Source organism: Schistocerca cancellata, chromosome 8 (genome assembly GCF_023864275.1).
Source record: "Schistocerca cancellata isolate TAMUIC-IGC-003103 chromosome 8, iqSchCanc2.1, whole genome shotgun sequence".
Lineage (NCBI taxonomy): Eukaryota > Metazoa > Arthropoda > Insecta > Orthoptera > Acrididae > Schistocerca > Schistocerca cancellata.
In genome coordinates, this window is record NC_064633.1 from 16089013 (window position 1) to 16106787 (window position 17775).

A 17775-nucleotide genomic window follows, 5' to 3' on the forward strand; every position below is an offset into this window, starting at 1 on the left:
AGTCCATGCTGCTGCAAAAGTCGTTGAACTGTTCGTGCAGATGTTTGTTGTCTTGCAAACGTCCCCATCTGTTGACTCGGGGATTGTCTCCACTGTTAGTGGTACGAGGCCGTTGGGATCCAGAACGGCGTTCCGTATTACCCTCCTGAACCCACCGATTCCATATTCTGCTAACATTAATTGGATCTCGACCAACGCGAGGAGCAATGTCGCGATTCGCTGAACCGCAATCGCCATAGCCTACAATCCGTCCTTTGTCAAAGTCGGAAACGTGATGGTACGCATTTCTCCTCCTTACACGAGTCATCACAACAACGTTTCACCAGGCAACGCCGGTCAACTGCTGTTTGTGTATGGGAAATCGGCTGGAAACTTTCCTCATGTCAGCACGTTGTAGGTGTCGCCACGGCGTCAACCTTGTGTGAATGCTCTGAAAAGCTAATCATTTGCATATCACAGCATCTTCTTCTTGTCGGTTAAATTTCGCGTCTGTAGCACGTCATCTTCGTGGTGTAGCAGTTTTAATGGCCAGTAGTGCAAAAACAGTGATATATAAAAAATATACGGCAGTCTGCCAATGTAATCGTATTCTTAATGACTCAATAGCAGCGCCTGAAAACACTTCTCTTAAAATTACTCACAAGAATGTTCTTAATAGTGCAATATATTTTAAGTTAGCCCGACATAGATGAGTAATTATCTAGCACAGTTCTCAGGCTAGTTACGTAATCGCCGATGTTTGATTGTTCTTTCCTTCTTTACCCAACACCACAGATATTATTCCATGCTCGTCAGAAGTCGTGTGCTTGTTGCACCAGAGAATATTTCACAGGTCTGTTCGATGTAAACTACTGCAATACGTAACTTAATATCGTGGTTTCGTCTGGATTCCCTGATATAAGACGACAAGAGTAGCAACTACAAATGAAATCCTATAATGGAACTGGAATCCTTTGACCAGACCTTTTCTGACTGGGATATCCCGTTATATAAAGAAAAACTGTAAGTAAGAATTGTTAAATTATTATCAGCGGCCGCCGGGCTTGTAGGATCTGAAAGAAAGTTAATTGTCCTAACCGGCGGCACATCTCGTAGATGAGCTAAAAGAAAGATATTAAATATTTTCTAAGATGGCGCCTATCAATGGAAATTCTTTGTTAAGGCCCATATCTACTTAGGACAATCCAAGTATCAGATTACAAATTGACTGACCACATACACAAATTCTTTTGACACAATAACCATTATATTTTTCTAGTTTTAAGTACAACTTACATTATTAGCTGGTACAGCAAGATGAGCTTTACACTAGAACGTCCTCTTAGTTCCGAACCAAAGCAGATAAGATAAGCGAATGACAAAGGAAAGATAGTTCATGCATAAAAGCGAAAGAGTCCATTGTAGTTCTAGCTCTTCTTCCTGGGCGTAACTTGACGGTTCTTTATAAAATTTATCGTAATATTTATTTTACATTTTTTTAATCCAAAGACCACTCAGGAGAAACAGTGAACTGTACACATCTTCTTCGACATACTGAATACCATCGTGAACATTGTTTAAGGATTGTTCCGTGTACCAGCATTTTCCTCAACTCGTCCCTCCAACTATAAAGGAAGAACGGAAGGTTTCAGTTCGAAGGTCGTACAGTCGATAATCTGTATGCAAATTAGGTAAAATCACGTGAGCACTGAGGAAATCATCCCTGCGACGCACCAGGTTTAAAACACCCTTTGTTTAAGCATCATATCCTGCTGCGTGAAGAATTTCGTAACCGGCAGCTGCAGATTGTCCATCCGACAGGAATAGAAGAACGTTCAAGAGCTTTCTTAAGGGGCCTATGGCGTGATAAACGAACGGGGAGAGATCAGGACTACAGGGCGGATGGTAGAGCGTTTGCCACTTGAGTTGGCGTAACTTCCGCGTTACGACCTTTGCGATACGGGGACGTGCGCTACCATGAATCAGCAGCACACGTTGGCGCACCATTCCACAGAGGTGGTTTTATTCAGGCGTACTGCCCCATACACATACCTCATTTTCCGATAGATGCGTGCCGGTGTTCGTCATTCAGCAGCCGAGAAAACAATACTAGCCTTTCGTCCACTCTGGATGCATTTGGTAATAACGTCACCATAGTTCACGTTTCCGCATTTACAACACCCTCGTCGGAAAGGCACAAATACCACACTAAGCTTTTGTCTAGAGATCGGTGCTTATAGATGCACATCGCAGTCGCGCATTGCCCCCAAACGGAAACTTTTGATAGCCCATTATACACTCCTGGAAATTGAAATAAGAACACCGTGAATTCGTTGTCCCAGGAAGGGGAAACTTTATTGACACATTCCTGGGGTCCGATACATCACATGATCACACTGACAGAACCGCAGGCACATAGACACAGGCAACAGAGCATGCACAATGTCGGCACTAGTACAGTGTATATCCACCTTTCGCAGCAATGCAGGCTGCTATTCTCCCATGGAGACGATCGTAGAGATGCTGGATGTAGTCCTGTGGAACGGCTTGCCATGCCATTTCCACCTGGCGCCTCAGTTGGACCAGCGTTCGTGCTGGACGTGCAGACCGCGTGAGACGACGCTTCATCCAGTCCCAAACATGCTCAATGGGGGACAGATCCGGAGATCTTGCTGGCCAGGGTAGTTGACTTACACCTTCTAGAGCACGTTGGGTGGCACGGGATACATGCGGACGTGCATTGTCCTGTTGGAACAGCAAGTTCCCTTGCCGGTCTAGGAATGGTAGAACGATGGGTTCGATGACGGTTTGGATGTACCGTGCACTATTCAGTGTTCCCTCGACGATCACCAGTGGTGTACGGCCAGTGTAGGAGATCGCTCCCAACACCATGATGCCGGGTGTTGGCCCTGTGTGCCTCGGTCGTATGCAGTCCTGATTGTGGCGCTCACCTGCACGGCGCCAAACACGCATACGACCATCATTGGCACCAAGGCAGAAGCGACTCTCATCGCTGAAGACGACACGTCTCCATTCGTCCCTCCATTCACGCCTGTCGCGAGACCATTGGAGGCGGGCTGCAAGATGTTGGGGCGTGAGCGGAAGACGGCCTAACGGTGTGCGGGACCGAATCCCAGCTTCATGGAGACGGTTGCGAATGGTCCTCGCCGATACCCCAGGAGCAACAGTGTCCCTAATTTGCTGGGAAGTGGCGGTGCGGTCCCCTACGGCACTGCGTAGGATCCTACGGTCTTGGCGTGCATCCGTGCGTCGCTGCGATCTGGTCCCAGGTCGACGGGCACGTGCACCTTCCGCCGACCACTGGCGACAACATCGATGTACTGTGGAGACCTCACGCCTCACGTGTTGAGCAATTCGGCGGTACGTCCACCCGGCCTCCCGCATGCCCACTATACGCCCTCGCTCAAAGTCCGTCAACTGCACATACGGTTCACGTCCACGCTGTCGCGGCATGCTACCAGTGTTAAAGACTGCGATGGAGCTCCGTATGCCACGGCAAACTGGCTGACACTGACGGCGGCGGTGCACAAATGCTGCGCAGCTAGCGCCATTCGACGGCCAACACCGCGGTTCCTGATGTGTCCGCTGTGCCGTGCGTGTGATCATTGCTTGTACAGCCCTCTCGCAGTGTCCGGAGCAAGTATGGTGGGTCTGACACACCGGTGTCAATGTGTTCTTTTTTCCATTTCCAGGAGTGTACGTCATTTATCGTCTTATGCACTGACACCATTGTAGGTTATGGCAAAGCGAACATAACAGAAATGAACCCATTCTCGGCGGGTTTAATAACCTCACCAGACAAAACAGTATTTTCCCCTTAAAAAAATACTGATGGCTGTGTAGTGCTGTAGACGGTGTGGAACTGAGTCCACACGTTCACGTCACCCCTCCACCAGTGACGTATGTCATGGAGTTGCAGTTGCTTGTACGTGCCAGTTTGTTGTTATATGGAACCAGCGCAGGATGAAAGGCCGACAGAGATACGTGACAGGATGGCAGAAATCAGCTGTCGTGATGAGACGTGTTCATGACGATACCGTGAAAGAACTGGCAAAAGCGCTAGGACTGTCCAATCTGTCTACTGGGAATACTGCTCCACTCGTATGTAATAACGGCGTCAAGACAGTGATCATAGAAAGATTGTAACTGACTGGAGCTGGGATCGAGGGTCACGCCTCGTCAGTGACTACTGGATTCAAAAGCGGCAAGGAAATGCAGCTTTTGAAACGTCCCCTTTTGAACATTTATACAAGACTGTGCTTAAACTGACACACAATATTTTTTAGCGCAACGCAATCTGACTTTCAGAAATCCCTACAAAAGAATGGCCCTGACTAACATTAAACTATACCTTTCACAAATCACTTACCTCACCAGAAATCTTCGTTACTCGAACTACTGCAATACAGCGAGCGCCGCTACTGCCAGCTAAATAAAAGATTCAAACTACGGAAGGCACTAACTACTGATAGGCATTGTTAGCAAATGAAAGATTTTAATAGAGAACAAACAATGTATTTACCTTAATAGTGTTGAAAAACCATAATATACATAGCAGTTCATAATATCCAGTATAACAAATTTCAAAACTCCGCCATCTCTCTCCCCACATCCACCACTGCTGGCGGCTCACCTCCAACTGCGCATCGCTACGCGCTGTTCACATCCAGCTACCCAACACTACAATGGCAGACAACAATGCAAACTAGCCACAGACTGCACACAGAACAGCCAGTGATTTTCATACAGAGCGCTACGTAACGTTGCCAATAAGAAAACATAAACAGCCTACTTACACTTTGAGTGAATGCAGGACCATCTCTGCCAGTTTTCGGGAGAATATCGCGAGCGAAAATGGATGCAATAGACATTCGGAGACGGGTACTTTACAGAAGGTCATTGTTTACAGTGGGTCATAAAGCTGCACGTCTTCAATGGGCCAAACACCACGTGCATGGTGGTACGAAATGTTGATTTTTGCCACTTTTCAAATAACGCAATTCGCCCTGTGACTAGTTTCACCCACAGCACGTGGAGGGTGTACTGCAGACCGGAGGTAGTTCTGTGATATGTTGTTCTTCGTGCCGTTACTGGGCTCATTCGTTCCGGTTACTGTCATCATGAACCGGAATGTATATTTCAACATTCGCTAAGGCCAGGTGTTGCCCTTCCTCTCATATCTTCATCATGAGCAGGCTGCGAGCAGTCCTGTCTTCCAAGATCACGACAGCCGTATTCACAGATCTGCACGCATATCGAAGCTCGCTATGTCACCTCGACAGGCCGGCTAAATCGCCCGATTTAATCCCACAGGGAAATGCCCTTGGAATACACAAATGTGCAAAACTTCAGAACTGAGGAATCATTCGACTGACGTGTCACTGTCACCTAAAACATCTCGACGAAACTTACATCATCCATAGAAGGAACTGCTGCAGTACGCTACAGAAGGTAATTGAAAGAAATACGCAATGAGACGAGTAAAAATCACACTTTTATTGAAAGAGAATAATTGCACTGAAGTCACAGTGATTTATGATGCCCTCTTGAGCATTACCAAAGACGGTTCACGGTTCTTAGAAGGGTGTGTAACCATCAAGAATGACAACGTATGCTGTGCAACGTACTTTCATGCTCACAACAAGTTTGGTAAGGGTTTACTGTGGTAGGGAAGTTGTCAGTGGAACACTGCCGTCGGGCAAAAACGTCACCCGTTGGAATCGCAGTGCCACTATGGGACATGAGACTGTGTGCACTTAAAATGTGGTTGCAATTGCATCGATAGTAGGTTCCATTTAGCCTGTGGCACAATGTAGCCGTCATCTGCTGTAGTGGACTGTGTTCGACCAGCTCCTCTCTCATCGGGCAGCAGCGACTATGCTTCGGAATGCTCCCCATGCGCGTGAAGCAATGGTTTGAACAATACCAATCTCCTTGGCTACACTACCAGCACGTCATCCTTCTGCTTCCAGATGACTTTTCCCATGTGAAGTCGTTCGACAGTGTAGAACGCGGGCACAGTAGACCGTAACTGCTCGCTGATTTGCACATACTGTCATTTTCCACTCCTTCAACTGCTTCGTGTTGCGGGGCCAACTATGTTGTGCGCTATAATCACCCTCTCCCCAAGGCATGTGACGTCAAGCTTTTTGCACACGACTTTGAGGTCTCTGGCAACATGCTTTCACAGTTTCATTCATTTCCACCAAATAGTTAATGTGTTGCGTTGCTTTATCCAGCTCGTACCCCAAGTTATTGCAAAGTAGTGTATTTGGTATATTTTTTCGTTTATTTAACCCGATCTCATGTCCGCGCCTGGTAGCTGAGTGGTCAGCGCGACGGAATGTCATACCTAACAGCCCGGGTTCGATAACCGACTGGATCGGAGAATTTATCCACTCAGGGACTGGGTGTTGTGTTGCCCTTATAATCATCATTTCATCCCCCTCGACACGCAAGTTGCCGAAGTGGCGTCATCTCGAAAGACTTGCATCAGGCGAACGGTTTACCCGACGGGAGGCCCTAGCCACACGGCATTTATATTTTATTTTACTCGATCTCATTAGGACCACCAGGTCCTCTCTTACATAAGACTAGGATTTCACACATACAGTGCCTTCTATGCATCATAGTTTTCTAGAAATAATAGTTTTAGTATGGCAAATAATATTAAAATTATATGAGTATCTGAAGCGGCAATGTATGTAAATAATAGTGGCCATGAACTAATAAAGTTAATAATGGCAGTACTTGTACTACTGCAGTATCTGCCACTAATAGCGACAATAGCACTAATAATAATAGTAATAGTAATGACAATAATAACGATAATGATAGTGGCAGACATAAAAAGAATTTGTAGATGTATAAAGTAGTTGTTTATCGAGATAGCGAGTTCGGCGGAAAGCGAATTTAAGGAGACGGAACCAGCTAAGGATACAGGGAAAAAAGAAAGATCTTGTCGAACAGAAGGATGTACAAGGGTAACGACTGCATACAGGTACAACGGTAACCCTCACATCATTAACTGTCTTCCGAAGCTGGAGATGTTATTCATTTCTGTACTTCACTGCAGGAAGATATTCCAGAGTCGGATTACTGCTACTGAGAAGAACTCTGAGAAAGCTTCTGAACTGTGGAGTGGAATGGAAAGTATTTTGCTCTAATGGGAACGGGTATTTCTGCCGTGTTGTTCAGATAAGAGCGTTAAGGTCGTGGTGTGATGTGAGGGACAGTGTTCGTTGATAAGACACTAGAGAAGATAAACTGTGCAGAAATCTCTAGGCTGGCCTGCATGCAGCTATGATAGGTGAGCATATGATGGTGAAATACGATCAAAGATTAGAATATAACGAATACAGGCATTCATAAACATTTCCAGGCCCCGCGAGCTTTCCGGAGAAAGTCCTTGCAGGAGAACGTCGCTGTAATCAATAACTGGAAGTGTAAGTGATTGTACTAGTTCCTTTTTCATGTCAAGAGGGAATAACGATTTTACATTTGTGTAGAGCTGATGCTTTCTTGCACTGTCTTCTCAGTCCAATTTCGATTTCCATCTATTATTACTCCTAAACAGAAATCGTTATTTGTCCCACTTAAAGGTGATAGGGATTACCGACATTTCGGGCTCATGAGCTTCGGTTGTAGATTGTTTGAAATTTACTATTTGCTTAGTGTACGCAGGTCGGTACTGAGATTCTCGACAGCTGTGTTCAAGTTTATTGGTTTTACACTTAGGTATAGCTGGAGATCATCAGCGTATATGTAGTATTTACAGAGGGACAAAACTATTCACACGTCACTTAAGTGCAATGAAATGCACCGAATTCTGGGGCCCCTGATATTACCTGACTCCATTGTGTCTTTATTTTTGCCAACATGCCACATAGCGGGTGAGATGTCAAGCATGAGCGAAACCATTGCACTCCATTTCGTGAGAAATTGAGGCCGCTAAGTTTCGCAAGTTAAATGTCGAAGTCGACAGGGTCAAACGCTTTGCTGAAGTCTAAGAAGCATCTGATAGTTGCTCTCGTGTACACATGGCATTCTTCAAACCGCCCCGGATTGAATCCACCCGCCGGATTAACGACGAGGGCCGACGTGCCGGCAAGCCTAAATGTGGATTTTAGGCGGTTTTCCACATCCCTCTAGGTGAATACCGGGATGGTCCTCATGTCCCGCCTCAGTTACACGACTCACAGACATTTGAAACACATCCGCACTTTTCCATGATTTACACTGGATGCAGGTAGATGGGGTACTCCGATTCCGTTCCAGGGGGTATGGAATGGCGGCAGGAAGAGCATCCAGCCACCCCTTCACATTAACTTGCCAAATCCGATTTAACCACGCCAATCCCGCGCCATGTGCGGGACAAAGGCGCAAGCGATAGATAGCGATAGACAGATGGCGTTCTTCAACAGGTGAATTATGGCAATCAACATCCCAGCAGTTTGGTAGCATTGCCTGTTCCGCTCATCAAAACATGGCATACATGGAGAAACTTATGGACTCTCTTTCTGACCGAACTGAGGCTGCCGCGCGGGATTAACCGAGCGGTCTCAGGCACTGCAGTCAGGGACTGTGCCGCTGGTCCCGGCGGAGGTTCGAGTCCCCCCTTGGGCATGGGTGTATATGTTTGTCCTAAGGCTAATTTAGGTTAAGTAGTGTGTAATCTTAGGGACTGATGACCATAGCAGTTAAGTCCCATAAGATTTCACACTCGTTTGAACATTTTTTGAACGGAGGCTATTACCAAGACTAGTGGCGGCGTTATAATGAAAGCAGCAGCAAAGCGTTTTATCCAATGTGAATGTTTGTCATATGCTGATCACTTCGATCTAAGCCAACAAGTGAAGAGATTGAAACTTCCTGGCAGATTAAATCTGTGTGCCGGACCGAGACTCGAACTCGGGACCTTTGCCTTTCGTGGGTAAGTGCTCTTCCAACTGAGCTACCCAAGCACGACTCACGCCCCGTCCTCACAGCTTTACTTCTGCCAGTACCTCGTCTCCTACCTTCCAAACTTTACAGAAGCTGTCCTGCGAACCTTGCAGAACTAGCACTCCTTAAAGAAAGGATATTGCGGAGACATGGCTTAGCCACAGCCTGGGGGATGTTTCCAGAATGAGATTTCCTGCAGGAGAGCTTCTGTAAAGTTTGGAAGGTAGGAGACGAGGTACTGGCAGAAGTGAAGCTGTGAGGAGGGGCCGTGAGTCGTGCTTGGGTAGCTCAGTTGGCAGAGCACTTTCCCGCGAAAGGCAAAGGTCCCGAGTTCGAGTCTCGGTCCGGCACACAGTTTTAATCTGCCAGAAAGTTTCATATCAGCGAACACTCCGCTGTAGAGTGAAAATTTCATTCTGAGTGAAGAAATTGTTCATTCATTATTGTCCTCTACCTCTTCCACTTGCTATTTTTCGATTCTCGACTGTGTGCCACTTGTTTGGGGTATATGTAGTGACGCTGTGTGACGCGGTGCCCGCAGGTGGAGGAGGACTGGAAGTACGTGGCGATGGTGCTGGACCGGCTGTTCCTGTGGATCTTCACGATCGCGTGCGTCATGGGCACGGCGCTCATCATCTTGCAGGCGCCTTCGCTGTACGACACGACGCGGCCCATCGACATCAAGTACTCCAAGATCGCCAAGAAGAAGTTCATGATGATGATGGGCCCCGAGGAGGGCTAGGACCGGCGCTTCACATTGCACACCCCTGTCGGAATGGGAAACTCTTCGTCGCTGCCCTCCCCCTTCGCCAAGTTGGCCTACGCTCTGTGGCTGCTCTCGTAAAGCCGAGACAGCGCGGTCAGCCGTTTACCGCGAGCTGTTGCCAACCTGTAGGAGACGCCGCGCGCCCAAGTCTCTAGTGATGATGCTCGGACCGCGGTGGTTCTCTTGACGACTGCAGGCGGATCTGCTGGGGACACGTATTGCCGTACGATAAAACGGGTCACGAACCTGTACGAGAACGACAGCGCGAGCTACATCGGTTGGTCCCTCCCCGACGTACGTACAGGCCCAAAAAAGTTCGATGCACAGCAAAATCAGTACTTTTTATGGATATGGATTACTTATGCAGAGAAAGGAGAAAATACGTAGAGAACATAGAGGTGGTAGCGAACTCATGAGGCGAATTCTTCCTGCAACTGGACGCTATAGGTTTACCATCTACGCGACCTCCTTTTTTACGAGTCGTCAGTTGCCTGACTTGTTAGATGAGTGATGAAGACCACCGCGTATTTGACCCGTGCCAGCCTCTTCATCGCGGAGTAGCACATTCATCCAAACTCTTCAAAATATTCGTTGAATATGCTCCAATCTCTGCTTTCCCCTAATTTTTTACTCCTTACAGCTCTCTCGTACCATGAAAAGCTATTCCCTAACTTCTTTATGCAAATCCTGTCGGCCTGTCCCGTCTCTTTGCCAGCGTTTTCCATATCTTCCTTTCTTTCCCGATTCTGTGGACAGCGACTTCATTAATTCATCAGTCCAATTATTTTTCAACACTCTTCCGTAGTACCACGTACACAGAAACTTCTTTCCTCAGATTAAATCCGATATCTTAAACTAGTAGACTTCCTTGGTCAGGAACACCCTCTTCATCTGTGCCAGTGTGCTTTTTTTGCAGTTCTTGCCTCGCCCATCCCGTGTTATTTTGTTTCGGAGGGAGCATAATTCCATCATCTGCTTCTTGGTCTCATATTTTGATGTTAAGCTTGTCGGTAGCCCCATTTTCGCTAACAGTCATTAAGTTTTTTTCACTTTCCTTCGATTTACCCTCAATCACTATTCTTGTAGTCATTAGACTATTCATTCCATTCAAGAGGTCCTGTAACTCTCTTCACTTTCACCCAGGATACGAATGTCCTCAGCCAGTCCTGTCACCGATGTTATTTCCACTGATTTTTAATCCCACTCCTGGACCATTATTTCACTTCCGGCATTGCTTCTTCGACATAAAGATTGAACAGTAGGGGTGAAAATCTGCTCCCTGCCTTGCACCGTCTTCAGTCGGAGCACTTCGTTCTTGGTGCTTCATTATTAGTGTTCCCTATCAGTTTTTGTACATATTATATATTTCTGGTGCTTCTCTATAGCTTACACAAATTTTTGAACATTTTATACCATTCTGCTCAGTTTTGACTTTATTTGCAGAAAACAAGTGCTGTTAACGGTTTTCAGAATTTCCTTCATATTGACAGAAACGTCATTCAGTTTGTACATACTTTTCGCCTTATTGTCTCTTTTCACCACGGTCAGCTTGTCCACCCACTTCTCACATCCCACAGAGTTTAATTTACAGTAGCTTCCCAACGTAGCGAAGATTTCTCATGATCGTTTAACAAACAATAAAAAAAGATCAAAAAATAAATAAAAAGTTGTCGTGTGGGTAATTACCAGGCGAAAACTTTTATACGACGTGACTTCGCCTCCGCGTAACACGACAATTTCGAAGCTAATTTGTCCCTTTCGTTGCCCACAAGGCAACGTGTGGACTCCATTTCAGGTCATCACATAAAAGGAGACAGAGAGAGGGTGGGAGAGGGGAAGGTCTTAGCATTTTGCCGGCAATCGAATGCAAGAAGTCACAGGTAGCTTCAGTTAACAATCGCATAGAGGTGATGCTTGTGACAATTTAACAGTCAGTGAATTTCCTCCATGAACAGCTCCAATACTAGCAGTCGTTGATGGTGACTCTTCTGTTTTCTCGTCTTCTGCTATGTGTGTATGAAACATGATCCAAAAAGTTCCAGATATATTGCAGATGGTTTCTAATTCCACCTTCCCTTTCCTCCCAGAACATCTCACTATTTGAAAACCGACTAGGAAAGACATAATATCCACCAAGTGGATTCATTCCAATGGTTTATGGGCGAGAAACAATTTCAAAACGAGACACTCATTTCCAATCAAGTGTATTCTTGATAATATTAGAAAAGCCAACTGCTATGATTGCAAGGGATTCTCGTCAGTGAATTATTGAATTCCTGCTCTCAAGAATATTCACTGTGGCTGCACCGATAACACATATATCATATTCCAAATTAACTAGAAGAGTATTGAAAGTTCGTTCAGAATTGTCATCTAGAAGCTTTTTTTAAAAACTGAAATCCCCCTCCTCACAGCCAGTCAAATATGGGATGAATTGCGATGAAGCCTTCTCCCACATGATCCGTTTTCACTTCCAAGATTTTCCAAGCGTGTAGTTACAGGAAGAACTATAGCGTCGAACCAATACCTTTATTTGCTTCAGATCAAATATGTTTCAGAAGCCAACACCTTCCTCCGTGTGAAATTGCGTTAGGTACGAATCAATACGCTACTGATGTGCTCCATCTCACATTCGTTTCTTCACACTACTGAAAAGCATATCTTCTTGTCACTCTGTTAGATCCGGTTCATTTTCTTGTTACAGCTTTGTCAAACGCTTGATAGACCTTGTATTCTTGTGTACAAACGCTGCTCAATTTGTAGATGCGACTTTTGTGCAACGTTTGTTAGATCAATGTTCTTCTTGCATGTGTAGTTCCGTTACTACCTAATCTTTGGAGAATGATGTTATGTCACCTGCTGTTTACGGTGAACATTTTTTGTAAGCATTACCCATTCTAGTTATCGTACTTAATGTTGAAATGTTTCGCAGATACATTTTATGAAAAATGTGTATTTTAAATTTAAACTGAAGTAATTCGCCAATTTTATAGTATATTTAAATTTTAAGCGTATTAGCTCTTTTTTAATGACACTTACCATTTCTAATTTGTAGAGGAAATCGAATGAATTAACTCAGGTGTTTGTTGTAACAAAGCACGTGTTACGTTACGCGGTCGTCATGGTAGTTACGGAAACTGCCGTCATGTTTTCAAAGATACTTCATCCCGACGGGGTTGCAATATGAAGCGCTTAATCTTTACATCGAAAATTACTATTCATCGTACTCTGCTGCCGTTTATGTACTGTTTCGGCTGCCTGAAGTCGGCCGCAGTTGTCGCTAGTGCGAACATGTTCCTATGTAGAGACGTGATGTGAATTAAACTGTGAAGACCACGCAGGTCTTAACACAGCGACTGACACAGCGAACCGAAGCGCTGGTAGACAAGTGACGAATGGTGCTGTTGATTTTAACATACAAACAAAAAAAAAGGAATAAAAAAAGAGCAGAAAGTGTGACCAGTCGTGCCAAAGTTAAAGGATGGTGAAAGAACTTCGCGTGAAGAGTTTGAACTTCTAGGGAAGAAAATTCCCTGCGTCTTGTGAAGATACTTAATTACCAGTGGAGTTATCTGTTTGAAAAAAGTGTTTTTGATCCGTTTTCAGCATTTGTTTCTGATTTTTCATTCACACAGCATCGAGGGGATCTTTGGATGTGCAGCTGGGCCGTTTGCAGCGTGAACTTCATCGCAGACACATTAATTTGCTGCTGTATGGTAACCTCCAGCCGACGACAGTTCTCTGCTGTTGCCGTTACTTATGGGTCTGCTTCAAACAACACACCTCTTCAACAATCCACCCTCATTCTCTTCCTAAACCTTCGTTTCAATGCGTCTGCCCTCACAAACCTCCCTTTGTATACATGTAAATGAAATACACTATTTGTACGTTTAGTTGTAAAGACAGCTCAAAATTCAGTATTCCGAGTGGCTGGTTCTCAAGGAGACTTCCACAAAGTATCAAAGTACGAATTATGCTCAACGTGTCTACCTTACGTAAATTAATGTTAATATAAATGTATCAAATCATATTTTCTTGTCGTTCTCAAACAGAACCTCTCGAAGGGTGTAGGTTATACGTAAGAACAACTGTTTCAAATAGTTCATGTGATCGAAACTAACTTCCGACCGAACACGTCTACGCAGCACTAAATTTTTCATTTCACAAACCAATGTTTTGTTTGTAGTTTATAATAGCGTGACTGAGTTAGCAAGACAATCATCACTAATCTTGTAAGGTTGTGTACAGAATAATGAAAAATAAGAAAAAGCTCTAGGGAAAAAAGATTTTCCTCAATTGTACAACAGCAAACAACGTACGTTTACCACATTTCTGATTTAAGAGTTTAGTTGTTTATTTTCCCATATATTCGTTCACATTTTTTTCTGCAGAAACATTAGTTTAACGAAAGAAAAATGTACTGATGAAAACAGTCGCTTACTTTACACAACGTTACAACGTGTTCATTCTCGGTCTCTTGTCTTTGTGAACTGTCTATTCCTTCATTGTTCAATCAATGTCTTCCATTCCAGTCCAGATTACAACCCACCACGCCCATCAAATTTTCATTCTGTGTCCATTGTTAACTGTCTCCATAAACTGTAGAAAATTTGAGCAGATATGTATCTTGACTTTCAATTGTTTGTCATTGTTATACAAAGAGTAATTACAAAACATGCAAATTTGATATGTTGCGTTAAATTTCAACACACCATTACTGATTATGAAAAAAAAAAAACTGTCACGTTTCATGCATTAAATACTGCAGCACTAACTATTAAAGTTTTCGAATCAAATTCTCTTAAATGTCATGTGCTTTCAGTGATTCTAAAAGTAGGAAAAGATAATTTGGTTTAGTGTGTCATGGAAGGCGCAGTGTTAGATTCTCCATTTCTGATTTGTTTGCCAGAAGTGAAAAATTGTCTAAATGTGCTTATTCTACCGATAACCATTACATAACACTTACAGAGATTTTAATAAACTTTAATTTAATAATAATTTAATTAATAAAGCCATAGAGTAGATAGTTTCAATTAATGGGTTTAATTACATGTGAATTTGAAAGTGGTATATAAATACATAGAAAGTATTGCAATAAATATAAAAGTTTGTTCTAAAATGTTTATAATCACTAACGTTAAATAAATAAGTGTAAAGAAGAGTCACACCGTAACGATTTGCTAACCCACCTGATGTGTCTGTTGGCTCATTCTTGCGTCATTACAGTGGCGGCGCCGTGCTCGCGCCACGCGTTCGTGCCTGCGTGTGAGCTGCACACGTGCGACACACGCCTGCACGTTGGGCACGGGAACAATAATTGAAAAGGGGGTCTCGCATGCGCGCGTGTGCTGCCATCTGGGCGCCGTTTGTAGGATAATGGATAGCATCGATCGCACGCTATGACGTCACGCGCCGCGCGCGTCGCGAGTAGTGGCGCGGGCTGCGGCCCACGAGGAGGAGGCAACCACAACCAGCGGCTGCAGAGCGCACACTTTTCGCTGAAGTGTAGGCAGGCGATACTGCGAACGGACGCGGTTGTTTCCTCACCATCGCAGACCGTTAACAAAGCTACTAATTGCTTACTTAAAAGCAATTTAATATCTCACTGTAATACGTGACATAAATTACCACATCCTATAAATATGGACAACTAAGGCACACCTCAGCCGAATTCGATTATATCGTCTAATTTCTAAAGTGAGCCTGATGGTAGAGAGTGCAGCTACAAGGTGTCGTTGTTTCTTTTCGTCATAAGCGAAACGTGACAGCTAAATTATGTACTGAATAATTTGAATTCGATTCGTAAAATTTTATGCCGTTATATTATGGGAGTAACTCTTATTCTCTTATCATCAAGAGATATTCAAAGATTGGTAAAAATATAATAAGAAAAACTATTGCCAAAGACATTACAGTGCTGTAGCATTTTAATTACGACAGCAAATGTTTTTTATCTCTTTTTCTTATTTTTTATACGTGTGGTCGGTTGTGTACCTATTTGTCGGCATCAGACCTTCATATTAGTATATTGGAGCAGACTTCATTAGACGTAGCTATGCTGCGTTTAAAAAAAATGTTTAGATCGCACTGCAAAATAAACTAAATTAGCACAGAACAGGAAATAGTATGGGAAGCTGCAAACAAAATTCATAAAAACTGACAATCCTATAATGTATGGAGGTACGTCTCAAATGACTACCTGGATGCATTAAAACCGTAGATTAATGACATCGGTTTCTTACAATATAAATTTAAATGTGTTTCACCAATTCGACGAATGTTACAGACGACCATCATTAAAGAATGCCCCAGTGTCTATATGATCCAGCGTAAGTGGTAGCGTGTCTGTTTGCTTTACGACATGAAATGACGTACCAATTACGCTGATAGGAATAGAGAAGTTATGTCCCATTTTTCACGTAAAATCTATAATCACTTTTCTATAATTCAGAAATTACATTGGGCATATAATGAACAAAAACTTTCAAGAGAGAACCAATCACAAGAGCGTTCTTACTCAGGAAATACCATATTTCATGTGCGGGTGGCCTGCAACATTACTTCGTGATAGTCTCCGAGAATACGTGGGAAAATTGCCATCGTATGTATCATCTGCGTAATATGCAAGCATGAATTAGCAATTGTGCAGCGACAAATTACTTTACTGAAAGGTACTGGAACTAATGATAAGACTTCCCTTGAGGTAAAGGAGAATGACATGAAATTGTGTTTATGACTTAAGATGGGTCTACTCGGAGGTAGTTTAGGGCCCCAACGACGCATGCGACAACTCGATCCCCCAAGATGGAAAGCGCACAAGAGGTGCCAAGTGCCAAATTTGACTTTCTTTTTCGTTGTTTACTGTATCAGTGTTGTGACACGTTTCAACTAACGGCTCTCCATCGCATATTGTTCTGACCATCTTCTTCACCTGTTTCTATGTTCGTTCTCTTCAAATGTCATCCACCACTCCACATCTCTACCTACGTTTCCCTTTCATTCCTCCCATTTTCACATCCGTAATTCTCTCTTCCAGACAATTCTCACGCAGTATGTGACCCAGCTAAGATAGTTTCCTGTTTCGGAGCACTCCTATTAATCTTCTTGCTCTTCGTGTTTTCTTCAGTCTGTTTTCATTCTTAAGTTTGTCGGTCCATTTCACCTTAAACATTCTACTCCATAGCCACATTTCCAAAGTTTCTAAATTTCTTTCTTCTCTGTTTTTAACTCTCCATGATGCACTGCAGAGTAAAACTACACTCCAGACATAACATGTAGCAGAACTTCTCCTCAGCTCCTCTGCAATACTTGTAGCTATTAATAACTGCGTCATCTCTTCAAATTCTCTTTTTCCGCAGATCTCCTCACATCTTCAGCAGAGTTTCCGGTCCATTTCATTGAAATTAACAGGTGCAGAAGCGATTTTACCTATTCTGGCTTTTTTCCGTCTAAGGACACGTTAACTGGAGCTTTCTTCTTGCTTGTTCTCATCACTTTCGTGTTTCCTATGTTTATCTTCATTCCATACTCTCCTTCCGTTGTTGTAATAATCTGCAACATTTTCTGTAGCTCCTCTACTGATTCCACCAGCAGTGCTTGATTGTCCTTGTATTCTATAGCCTTCATTCTTTCTCCTCTAATTACAATTCTTCCTCTGTTCTCTTACCTATCAGTTCTTCTCCATTTACAGGATGTTACAAAAAGGTACGGCCAAACTTTCAGGAAACATTCCTCACACACAAAGAGAGAAAATATGTTATGTGGACATGTGTCCGGAAACGCCGTACGGTTCTGGCGCTGCAGTCTGGAACCGCGGGACTGCTACGGTCGCAGGTTCGAATCCTGCCTCGAGCATGGGTGTGTGTGATGTCCTTAGGTTAGTTAGGTTTAAGTAGTTCTAAGTTCTAGGGGACTTATGACCTAAGATGTTGAGTCCCATAGTGCTCAGAGCCATTTGAACCATTTTTTTGTCCGGAAACGCTTTCTTTCCATTTTAGAGCTCATTTTATTACTTCTCTTCAAGTCACATTAATCATGGAATGGAAACACACAGCAATAGAACGTAC

General features: G+C 43.8%; 1 protein-coding gene across 1 annotated transcript in view; it reads left to right on the plus strand.

The window, feature by feature from the left end:
- Positions 1–14771, plus strand: part of LOC126094929 (acetylcholine receptor subunit alpha-like 1) — a 499702-nt gene extending 484931 nt beyond the window's left edge. Inside the window, exon 8 of the mRNA XM_049909576.1 lies at positions 9485–14771. Within this exon, the coding sequence (XP_049765533.1) occupies positions 9485–9685 (201 nt within the window). The 3' untranslated portion in view covers positions 9686–14771. The remainder of the gene's footprint in view (positions 1–9484) is intronic.
- Positions 14772–17775: the final 3004 nt, after the last annotated feature.